Raw genomic sequence first — 12671 nt, forward strand, 5'->3', positions numbered from 1 at the left:
ACATCATTGTTTTCGTTTTCTCATGCGCATAATGACTGATAAACCAAATTTATTTCCATGTTATCTCACACACATTTATTGGCAGACTCTATAGCTCTCAAATTCAATAGAAGCTTCTCGGTAGTTTCGTAAAGACGTGCTTTAAGCAAGCTGTGAAAATGCTTGCGTGTCCGACAAGTGGCATATCTGATTGTGGATCCAAGGGTCCCTGGTTCAATCCTGATCTCAACTTTCAATTTAAAACGCGATTTTGCAGCTCTTGCCAACTCAACTATGATTTATGCGATTGCAACATCACTTAAACTGCATTAATGAGAGCCATTTATATCACCTGCCAACTAAAACTTCCCAGAGACATACTTGTCTTTCGCAGGGAGTGACGGGTTTTCTGGATAACAGGACATGTAACGCACTCACAGTACAGTGGTTATTAGAAAAAAAGAGGAAGATAATAGATAGTTGATTGCAACTGAGGACAACCGGGACCATTAATGACATAGAATTGGTCGCGCCGTTCTGGCGTACAGGGCTGTGCAAATATGTTGGCCGCAGCATGCACACGATTTCTTTTGTTTGTGGCCTAAGAACAGAGACTTCTTCTATTATGTTCAGTTTAATTCAGTCATTCAGTCGTGTCCGACTCTTCGTGACCCTATGGACCATATCACGCCACGCTTTCCGGTCTCTCATTATCTTCCTAACATCACATAACTTCAACAATACATAACTATTATGTATTGTTGGTTGAATGTAGATTTTAAGGCTTACACCTAATATAATCGAGTGTATAAACAACTTAAGTTTCTGTCTGTGTTGTACCGTCCGTGATGGCACTAATTACCAATTTTTACTACACACCAACAAGCTATGCCAGCTGTCCTTCTTCAAGACCTGAAAAGCAATGTCGGAGCATTCTGGAAAACATAGTGGGATGCTTTCATGTCGTCCCGTCTTCCGGATACTGCCATTGTGCAGTAGTTCTTGAAACACCTGAGGGGATGTACAGATTTTGGAATATACCGCAGTGGGCGAGAAACTATCTGAATAAGAAATATCATTTATCGTGGCCTCGTCCTTACCGCACCCATCATGTTTTAAGTTATGATGTAGATATCTTTCTGGGTGATTGTCTTCAGAAGAGAAGCGCAGAAAATCACTAGAATTGGTTGTAAGTTTAAACGTTCCTCACGTAATATTTGGGAAAAAGGAAAAATCAAGCAATGCCTTTTTAGAGCTGTCCTGAACAAAGGTCAGCATTTTTACTAGGAATATAGTGTTGCTGTCATATACCACTTCTAAGGTCACAACACAAGGAATACCGTATAACAAGAATGACAATTGTATTCGTGTTATCATTGAGTGCACTATAAATAAAAAAATAAAAGAGGGAAAGAAAGTCGAGAAGGGCAAATTATTTCATCTGCTTTTAGGGAGCAGTTGTCATGCTGCTGTTTATTGAAAAACCTCTGCAATTCAAGTGTTGTTGCCTTTGAACATGTATTTTGCGTGTACAATATGTGTGTCCAACGTTTATTAAAGCGGAATAATTCTGAAATTGTCATGATCTTGCTGTGCGAAGTTTAATTTTACTTTAGTCCATTATCATTATTTTATTGGCCAGCGGTATCTAGCTTAACCATAACCACCGGTAATCTTAACTCTCAAGTTTTCCTGACAGGCGCGAAAGCAGTGCTTATGCAGGCTGGGCGGAACAAAAATGCAATCGGGGATTTTTTGCATGCCTAAAACTGAAAACGATGAAGACAGTACACGACTGCACACGTTGAGCTGTTAGCCATGAATCGCTCTTTTGCCTTGGCCCTCGTCTTCTTCGCAGGAAACAATAACGAACATTATGAATTGACCTAGCATTTCGCATTTTTTATATTTCATGTAGGTATGTGTATAGGAAGGTGATAGTTACTAGTAATATATTCCAGAACATTACTCACCTGTTTTACTGTTCCTGATATGCGGTAGTTAAAAAAATATGAATTTACCCAGAGTATGCGCAGATGTGTTCAAAAACCCTACCCGCCATCGCGATGCCCTGCACGCCCCGCTGCGAATTCATGATACCAACTACCTCAGGTGTTCAGAAATTTCCCTGCGTTTTGATGAGTAGCAAGATGGCAGCCGGAATTCATAGACTAAACCTCCACTTAGCATTTCAAGAAGAAATAAGTACTTTCGTTCATGAAGATTACTTACTCCGCGTATGATCATTATGCTAGATTGAACACATCATTTTGTCTTCGAAACAGTTTCCTTTCATTTGAGAAAGAAAAGTATAAAATGTGGTATTTGCTGAGACAGTTTGCTTTTTAGTTTCCTCCAACCGTTACGTGAACAACATTTAGGCTTGCAGCCAACTCTTATGCTTTCTTACTCTTATCAATGAAGACATCACAGTAAATAGTTTATTAGAGGCAAAGTGTCGCTTATTTTTTCCCCACATAAAGATCACGTAGACGAAATTCTTGGGAGAAGACTGAAGGTGCAGTTGATGTCCTCATTTCTAGGTACACCTCCACTGGGTCCTAAAGCGACCTTCTAAAGGGTGAGAAATTGCAAGGAACCTAAACTTGAGAGAGACTATAAATCATGCATGCCCTCTAATTTGCGCTTTTGTGTTATGATCGTGAATGTTCATGCTCAGAGTGGTATACTTATTTTGATAACATTTTGGGTCCGGAATTGAGCTGTAGTACATTATAATTCACGCCTATATTATTGTGTCATTGAGGGGAAATGCGTTCGGACAGTTGAAACTGTGTTGCCATCAGATCCCTTCATCAACGCTATGAACCTAATTTTGGAGTCGTTGAATGGTCGCATAAAAGTCACCATTTAAATTAAACGCTTCCTATTATAACATGTCCAAAAACACGAACGTTTATCGCTCATCGACTTACGAATACTTGTACATAGGCTGAAGAGATAATTTATCCTACTAATTATCTACCCAAGTAGTTTCCTAAGAGTAGGGTTTACTGGGGGGTAGGTCATAACCACCTTTAGGGGCATGACTCCACAATGGTACTAGTTCCCGTCTTCCGGCTCCCAGTGTGAATTATCGTGAGTGTACACCACTGCACAAAAGTGGATAGACCATGTGAATCACTGTAAATATTATTTTTCTGTACAAAAAGATGCACCTGAGAAATCTGCTTGGGCAAGATGGAAAGCATATTGGTGAGGGTGCCCAGTGCATAACATGGAAGTAGCCACTTCACCACCGGAAAATATCTGGCATGCAGTTTTATCAAAACGCGTGGTCCCTCCGATTTCTACGTACGTGTGTACCTGCACTTTGCTACTAGCATTCATCACTCTTCGTTTGTTTTGTGTCATTGATAAAACGGGGGTCCTAGGGGGCCCTCTTGGATTCTTCCTGGATTCCTGGTCAGCGTAGTCGGTGTGGCGGCACCTATATGCCGGTTGTGGCATTTAGAAGCAGAATGAAATGCCACCTTTCATGCTTATATAGCAGACGGTAAATTTCCAGTTTTAAGGTCTCTTTCACGCAATTAGGGAAAAGGAAAAACGACAGAGTCTGAGAACGAAAAATGGTTTAATGATATGGACTCTCCGACTGGCGTTTGATTTAACCAAGCTTAAAACGTGCGTGTCTTACATTTGATTAGCCCGAGTGTCTCGGAATCCAAGGCTTCAAGGACCCCGATGGGTCCGGTTCCTCCAAGTTTCCAATCGCCAATGTGGAGAGGAGCCCAATTTAGCAGAAGCGGTTGAGTTGGCAGCTACTCTAAAATTGCCCCTGCAATGCGGTAATCTGGATTCTCATGGACCTGTGACCAATCGTCGACCGCCGATGCCTGCTGCAGACCGCTGACACGCTGACGGTGGAATTTATAGCCAACGGAGCTTTTACCTTCTTCGCGATAAAAATCTTCAGCGAGTATACTGTAGTACATACGGCTCCAAACTTTATTGTGTGCATAAAGACATCCACAATGACATCCATCCGCCTTTTCGTGCGTACCTGATAATTAACCACGATAGACGCAAAGCGCGGTTGTTTGTGGTTATTTGATGAAGGGCCATCTCGTGGTTGTCTACAGGTCATTGCATTACATTTATTGCTAGAATGGTAACACTGCATTTGAACTATTTAATTATATTCGCAAATCCTTTATATCCTTGCGCATTCGTAAACATTCAAATTGAGCGCTCATAAAGACTTTTTTTTTTTCAGGTTTGTGCTATACAAGTTACCGAAAACCAGGCCGACCAGCGGGGATTATATGTCGCTTAATGGCGAGCAAATGGTTTATCGCGACAGCCGTTCTAGGCTGAACACATGGACACTGCTGAAGGGTAGCATCTACAACACATCCAATAACCCAGTGAAAGAAACGTTGGATCCAATATATAGGAAAGAAAAGGTTTGTGTTTTCCAATTCTAAAATGCTACCGAAGGCAGGGACATACATTAAATTTAAGATTGGCGTCTTCAAAAGGTCTTGCTACTGCTTCTAGGCAGTTAAGCTGCCAACAACAATGCTTTTTCTGTTTGTCTTGACAGTAAAAATGATTAATGTAGAGGTACACGTGTAAAAGGTTCTCTGAGGAGGATTTCCTGCTGAAAAGCGTTTGTGCACAATTCGTATACCAATTAAATTCTTTATTAGGTTGCTGCCACCTTCTCAAAAAGAATACGATCTTTAGGTTCTGAAAGAATATAAATTCTAATCTATATGAGACTTCATTACGTATTAGGTCGCGCTAGAAACGTCTACACTGATACATCGAATGCAATCTAGAGTACCCTGGTTCTCACACACACAAACAAAAAATGTAATATTCTATTATGGCTGTTCAATAAAGGAAAACCAGAAAACCGAAAGTGGCTCAATGGCCAGAAACGGCGTTCCTTTTGACGAATCGGTGAGGTCCTATGCATTGCTAGGTAAACACTCACACGCGCGCTAGATGGCGGATATAGAGACTGGAAATTATGACGCATACCATACGGCAGGTAATATGCCTAATACAAGCATCAATTTTTCTTCGCACGGGCGGGAGGGAGTAATGCGGCAATAATGGTGGTATAAACGTAACATGGGTATAAACGCAGTGTTGCGCTTCAAAATCAACCTGATGCCAGGAAAACGGCCAGTTTTATAATCGAGTAATGCTCAAATTATTGATGCACGCCTCCCTATTTTCTACAATGCACCAATATGAAAAGACCTGAATAAACGTGTTATAAGCATGAGCGATTGTTAAAGGAATTCTCGGACTTCGCCTTTAAAGATTTATTCTCTGCCGCTTATAGCCAAAAAAATGAATTAAAAATTGGTTCTCTGGTCCATAAGCGTTGTTTCCGATTATAACATATAGGAGCACAAGTACGTTTATGATGTCAACAATACTCGCTTGTTCCTATTGCTGCAGGTGAAATTTAGAAAATTTAGGTGATGATATTTATTTAAAGTGTAGTGTTGGCGTAACGGTATAACATCCGCCTCGCATGCAGGAGGACCGTGGTTCGAATCCTATCACCGCGCAATTCTCCACCGGAAAGAAAACAACACTCCGCGTGTCGATGGAATTACATAAACAGGCTTGGGGTGCGACCTGATGCCGGTGTACACCTCCGGCAACACACTCCCTCACCAAAACAGGAGTTGGCCACCCTGGTGCCGAAATCGGCCGCAAACTCCCATGCTTAGTCCTATAATACCACGCACTCAGTCACCAGCGGCTGTAGAAAAACTGACCACGGCGGCGGTCAGACCTGTCACGCAGCAGGGAGTGCTAAACATTTCCGGCTCCATTCGACAGGCCGCCATGGAAAACTGACCCTGGCAACGTTTAACGCTAGAACCTAGCTAGAGAAGCTAGTTTATCAGTGCTGTTAGAGGAACCAGAGGATATGAAATGGGATGTCATAGGGCTTAGTGAGGTTAGGAGGGTGAATGAAGCATATACTGTACTGAAAGTTGAGCATGTGCTCTGTTATCGAGGTTTACCGGAACGGCGAGAACTAGGAGTAGGTTTTCTTCCCAATAAGTATATAGCGGGTCATCATCATCATCATCATTATTATCAGCCGGACTACACCCACTGCAGGGCGAAGGCCTCTCCCATATTTCTCCAATTAATCCGGTTCTGTGCTAGCTGCATCAACTTGACCCCCACGAACTTCTTAACCTCCTCCGCCCACCTTTCTGCCGCCCCCTGCTACGCTTTCCTTATCTTGGAATCCAGTTTGTTACCCTAAGCGACCATCGGTTATCCTCTCTTCACACTACATGTCTTGCCCATACCCATTTCTTTTTATTTTCCGCTAAAATGTCAGTAACTTGAGTTATCTCTCTGATAGACTCTGCACGCTTCCTATCTCTTCATGCCATCCCTACGATTTTTCGTTCCATAGCCCTCTGCGTTGTCCTCAACTTAAATAGAACCCTCTTGGTTACCCCTCCACGTTTCAGCCCTATAGGGGAGTACAGGTAAGATGCAACTGCTGTCTACTTTCCTCTTAAGCGATACCGGTAAGCTGCTAGTCATAATGTGCGGTGTGCTTGCCAAATGCGCTCCATCGCAATCTTATTCGTCTTGTTATTTCTTTTTCATGGTCCGGATTTACGGTTACTACCTGTCCTAAGTAGACATATTCGCCTACTACTTCCAGTGCTTCGCTACCTAATGTAAACTGCTGTTCCATCCCGAGGGTGTTGAACATTACCTTAGTCTTCTGCATATTGACTTTCAATCATACCTTTCTACTTTTCCTGTCTAGGTCACCAATCATTCTTTGCAGATCATCGCCTGAGTTACTTAGCAAGACAATGTCATCAGCAAATCGCCGGTTACTGAGGTATTCTCCCTCTACCCTTATCCCTAACTGCTCCCATCCCAAGTATCTGAATACTTCCTCTAAGCAAGATGTGAATAATATAGGGGAGATCGTGTCTCCTTGCCTAACACCTTTTTTATGCGAATTTTGTTGCTTCCTTTATGCAGAACTATGGTTGCTGTGCAGCCACTATATATATTTTCCAGCACTTTCACATACGGCTCGTCTACCCCCTGATTTCGCAATGCCTGCATCAACGCCGAGGTTTCAACTGAGTCAAAGGCTTTTTCGTAATCAATGAAGGCTATGTATAAGGGCTGGTTATATTCCGAGCAATTTTCTATCACCTGATTGATGGTATGGCAATGATCGATATTAGAGTACCGTTTCCGAAACCATGCTTGATCGTTTGCTTGATTGCAGTCTAAGGTTACCCTGATTCTATTAGCGATCACCTTAATATTTGCATTACACGTAACAAACAGTAAGCTCATTGGTCTGTAATTTTTAAGTTCCTTAGCATCCCCTTTCTTATGAATGAGGATAATGTTTGCGTTCTTCCATGGCTCCGGTACCGTCGATGACACCAGGCACTGCGTATACAGGGTAGCCAGTTTTTCTAGCACGATATCCCCATGTCCTTCAACAAATCTGTACTTATTTGATCATCTCCAGCTGATTTCCCCCTTTTCATAGTTTATATTGCTTTCTTAACCTCGTCCTTCGTTACTGGTTAAACGTCTGACAGTTTTTCCCTACCCCCAATCTCATTACGGTGCTGACTACTTTGGCTGCAGTAGAGATCAGTATACAACTCCTCGGCTGCATTGACTATCTTGTCCATATTCGTGATGACGTTGTCCGCCTTGTCCTTTAGTGCATACATCTGATTTTTGCCTATGCCTAATTTTATCTTCACCGTTTTAAGGTTTCCGCGATCCTTTACAGTATGCTCATTTTTCTCTATGGTATACTTCCTTATATCGGCCACTTGCGCTTAGTGGTTAGCTTTGATATCTCTGCCAATTCTATCTGGTCTGTTGGATTGTAACCTTTCATAATATGGCGTTTCTTAATCAAATCTTTCGTCTCCTTAGACAGCTTACCGGTATCATATCTAACTATCCTACCGCTTTCTTCTACTGCGCCCTTAGTAATGGTAGCTCTAAAATTATTGTTTATTACTTCTAGGGTAATGCCACCATCCTCGGTTAAAGCTGAATATTTATTCTGTAGCGAGATCCTAGAGTCGTCTTCCCTCCCCCTAACCCCTATTTCGTTAATGGACTTCCTTCTTACTAGCCTGTTGGGTTCTGTTTTCAGATTTAGGCTAATTCGGGACCAAACCATCCTGTGGTCACTGCATCGCACTTTCCCAACTACCTCTACATCTTGCATAATGGCGGGAGTTGAACACAGTATGATGTCACTTTCATTTTTAGTTTCCCCGCCAGGGCTTTTCCATGTCCATTTCTGGTTCTTCCGTTTGCTGAAGAAGGTATTCATGATTTTTAGGTTATTGCACTCTGCAAACTCAACTAGCAACTCCCCGCTGCTATTCCTAGGGCCAATGTCATAGTCACCTACCGCCTGGTCTCCTGCCTGCTTTTTCCCATCTTGGTATTGAAGTTATTCTTAAGTACAGTATACTGCGTTTTTACTTTCCGCACTGCCGATTCTACATCTTCGCAGAAGCTTTTAACAGCCTGGTCATCATAACTGCATGTACGTGCATAGGCCTGTACAACCTTCAATTTATACCACTTAATAAGTTTAATTACGAGGCCTGCCACCCTATCTGCCAGAAAGGGGACGCTAAGGACCTTAAATTTACAGACCAATAAGCTTACTGTCTGTTACCTAGAAAATGTTTACTAAGGTAATCGCTAATAGAATGAGGACAACCTTAGACAGCAATCAATCAAAGCATCAAGCAGGGTTTCGGAAAACGGTACTGTGCTATCGATCATATCTATACCATCACCAAGTGATAGAAAAATGCTTGAAATATAACGAGCCCTTATACATAGCATTCATTGATTACGGAAAAACATTTGACTTAGTAGAAACCTCGGCGGTGATGCAGGAATTGCGAAATCCGGGGGTATAAGAGAGTAAGTGAAAGTGCTGGAGGATATATGAAGCGGCGGCCCAGCAAAACACAGTTGTGCATAAAGAAAGTAACAAAATTCCCATAAAGAAAGGTGTTAGGCAAGGAGACACAATCTCCCCAGTACTATTCACAGCTTGCTTAGAAGAAGTGTCCAGAGACTTGGAATGGGAGCAGATGGGAATAAGGGTAGATGGAGAATATCTCAGTAATCTGCAATTTGCTGATGACAATGCCTTGCAAAGTAACTTAGGAGATGAACTGCAAATATTGATTGGAGACCTAGACAGGAAAAGTAGAAAGGCAGGCTTGAAAATCAATATGCAGAAGACTAAGGTAATGTTCAACAGCCTCTGGAAGGAACAGCAGTTTACGTTAGGTAGCGAAGCACTGGAAGTAGTAAGCGAAAATATATACATAGGACAGGTACTAACCGCAGATCCGGACCAAGAAAAGGAAATAACAAGAAGAATAAGATTGGGATGAAGCGCATTTGGCAAGCACTCGCAGATTATAACTAGCAGCTTACCGGTATCGCTCAAGAGGAAAGTATACAGCAGTTGCATCTTACCTGTACTCCCCTATAGGGCTGAAACGGGGAGGCTAACTAAGAGGGTTCTACTTAAGTTGAGGACAACGCAGAGGGCTATGGAACGAAAAATCGTAGGGATGACATGAAGAGATAGGAAGCATGCAGAGTCTATCAGAGAGATAACTCAAGTTACTGACATTTTTGTGGAAAATAAGAAGAAATGGGGGTGGGCAACACATGTAGTGCGAAGAAGGGATAACCGATGGTCGCTTAGGGTAACAAACTGGATTCCAAGAGAAGGAAAGCTTAGCAGGGGGCGGCAGAAAGTTAGGTGGGCGGATGAGTTTAAGAAGTTCGCGGGGGTTAAGTAGATGCAGCTAGCACAGAACCGGCTTACTTGGAGAAATATGGGAGAGGCCTTCGCCCTGCAGTAGGTATAGTCAGGCTGATGATGATCACGATGATGATGATGAAGCGATGATATGGGTGGTTGTCTTTCTGTGTACATTGTAAGTGAAATAAAACTCCTCAAAAACAAGGCCATTTACGCAATTTCATAATGCCGCGCTGATTGGTATGCAGGAGTCTTGGGTGGGAAGACACAGAGTGATGTCTTTAGGATTTGAGATTTTACAGAACTTGAGGCCCAGAATGTTACCTTCCCTATATTGGGTATATTTAATAAGCGTGATATTAAAAGGCCTAAAAGAAAAAGGTGGTCTTTAATAACTTTAAAAGAGTAATAATTTATTGAATGGCATTCTTTGAAAACACGGCAGAGATGAAAAGAAATTGCGAAAGTTATTGTTTGCAAAATAAAACAAGTAATGAAGTCATAGGAGTTTTAAAATGAAATAAAAAGAGATGAGTAACAACTTATATGAGACAAATTTAAAAACAAGCAAACACAGTAGCAGGGGGAAAAAGTGATTCATTAGCATTCTACTTCGTAGCATGAGTTAAGTAAACTGTGAGGTTCAACACTGCGTATATACCTCGTTGCTGTTTCTGCCATCATTATAGCCATGTACCACCCACTCCTCATGCGAAACATAATTTGGCGCTTGTATTGGGCCAAATTGGCTATTTTATTGTGTGCGTCGTTCAATGAATACTAATATACAGGTACAAGGCAAGTAATGCGGTCTATAGATAACCGATGGTCGTCAAAGATAATGGTCTGGACATTCCGCAGAAGGCAAACTGAGGAGGAAGCGGCAGCAAGTATGGTAGGCGGGTGAGATTTAGAGGTTTGGGAGAGTTCGCGTGATGGAACTAAATAGGATCTAGGTGACTGGAGGGGGTGTTAGAAGTTTTTAGGCTTGAGTGGTGTATTCCGGCTAATTATAATGACGACGAGCAAACGCAGCAACATTTTCGCATTGGAGATCTTATGAAGGACCATAGGTACGCTCTCTAATAAGAAAAGGACTATGAAAAAGCGTTAGCAGAAAACCAACCATGGTTCGCATATTTCACACACCTAGCAATAACTGCACCTTGTTCTGCCAGCGTCTGAAGCTATAGCTAGAAATTTGAACAGCTACTTTGAGCTCTTTCATTATAAGTTGACCTGTTCTGGCCATAAAACGTTTTGGCGTTGATTTATATGGGCTCACATTTGATATTTTCATTTCAGCCTTATATTTGACATATGCAGCATGAGTGACGTTTATGCTAAACATTATATTTTGTAGTCGGAGCGCCTGAAAAGTACCAATATGTGGATTATTGCGAGATTGTCAGATTGACGTTTATGTCGCCCGCTAATTTCATATGCAATGAAGCCTCGTGCGACGACTTCCAATATAGAGTTTAGAGCACTCTACCTGACGCGCACAAAGAAATGTTTATGTAGGCCACGAACAGCATATAAAATTACACTAGAATGTACAGTCCTGAAATTAGAACTGTGCACAATATCATGGAAGGTTTCGAGTTTTATAGTAATAATAAATCTCTTGTGACTTGAATAGAAGATGTACGGCAAAAAAAAAACTACAACATACAACTCAAGAAAACACAAGTAATGCACAAATAATGAAAATAATAAACCCAATAAATAAATGAAGCACATTTTATAGAAACATCAAGCATATTTATTATCATAACCTAAGTAAATCATATATATTTGTTGTATGCATAAAAATAGATGGTAGAAAGTGAGCGCTAATGAGCATCTAGCAGAGTAAACAATTCTAGTCACTAAACAACTGCTGTACTACTGGTTTTTTGAGACGTCGAAAAACCAGGAATGGACATACAAAAATTGAACCGACCTACAAGGGTATTTGAGCTCAATCCGGGTAATGGTTCGCTATAATTTTGTTCTGTTGGTCAGAAACGATTAGCTGCATGATCGATTTCGCACTCCACAATTTCAAACGAGCCCAGCTGCGAACATTTAGGAAAAAGGACGCTTATGAACACATTGTGGAACTTTCTACCAGAAACTTTTCAAGAGCCTTCGGCCATGTCGCGTAGCCGAAGCCTTTGATTCGAAGCCAGAAATTTATTGTTTTATTGTAGGCAAAGGGTACACACAAGGCAAACTTCTTATTAAACTGTCAAAGAATTTATATCTGCAACATTGGCCGCTTTTCTCTACACTAGCTACACTAGTGGCCCCCACACTAACAGTCATACCGCACGACCATCCCTTCTGTGAAATTAATCAAGTTCTCATCGAGATCATCTCTCAAAAAAGAAGAAAGCAGAGTGTGTTTGTCCTAAACCTTTACAGTCCTCCAAGCAACACGCAGGAAGATTTCAAGCCACTTTTACTGGAATGCACACGCATAGCGGGAACGAACCCCCTTATTATTATGGGGGACCTAAACGCTGTACATACGGCATGGGGCTACCACAAGAACACCCCGAAGGGAACCAAGTTGTTGGAAGCGGCTGAGCAGCTGGATCTCTGTCTTATGACGGACACCATGTCCCCCACTAGAATAGGAAACAGTGTAAGCAGAGACACCTGCCCAGACCTAGCTTTCACCAAAAACATAAGACATTGCACCTGGACCAATCTAGAAGAAACATTCGGAAGCGATCACAAAATCCTTAGCTTATCCCTAATGACAACCCGTATGAAAAGGAACATTGGCTCTACTACAATAACAGACTGGGATAAGTTCAGACAAATTAGACCGCCACACGACGGCATCAAAACAATTGAAGATTGGGTTCAAAGCCTGAAG

General features: G+C 41.8%; 1 protein-coding gene across 1 annotated transcript in view; it reads left to right on the forward strand.

Annotated features, from left to right (window-relative positions):
• Window positions 1-12671, forward strand: part of LOC146188366 (cell-death-related nuclease 7-like) — an 88776-nt gene that overhangs the window by 21618 nt on the left and 54487 nt on the right. Inside the window, exon 2 of the mRNA XM_084603751.1 lies at window positions 4217-4406. Coding sequence (XP_084459877.1) covers window positions 4217-4406 — 190 coding nt within the window. The remainder of the gene's footprint in view (window positions 1-4216; window positions 4407-12671) is intronic.

This window comes from Amblyomma maculatum, chromosome 5 (assembly GCF_055883805.1).
Source record: "Amblyomma maculatum isolate TAMU_Amacu chromosome 5, ASM5588380v1, whole genome shotgun sequence".
Taxonomy (NCBI): Eukaryota; Metazoa; Arthropoda; class Arachnida; order Ixodida; family Ixodidae; genus Amblyomma; species Amblyomma maculatum.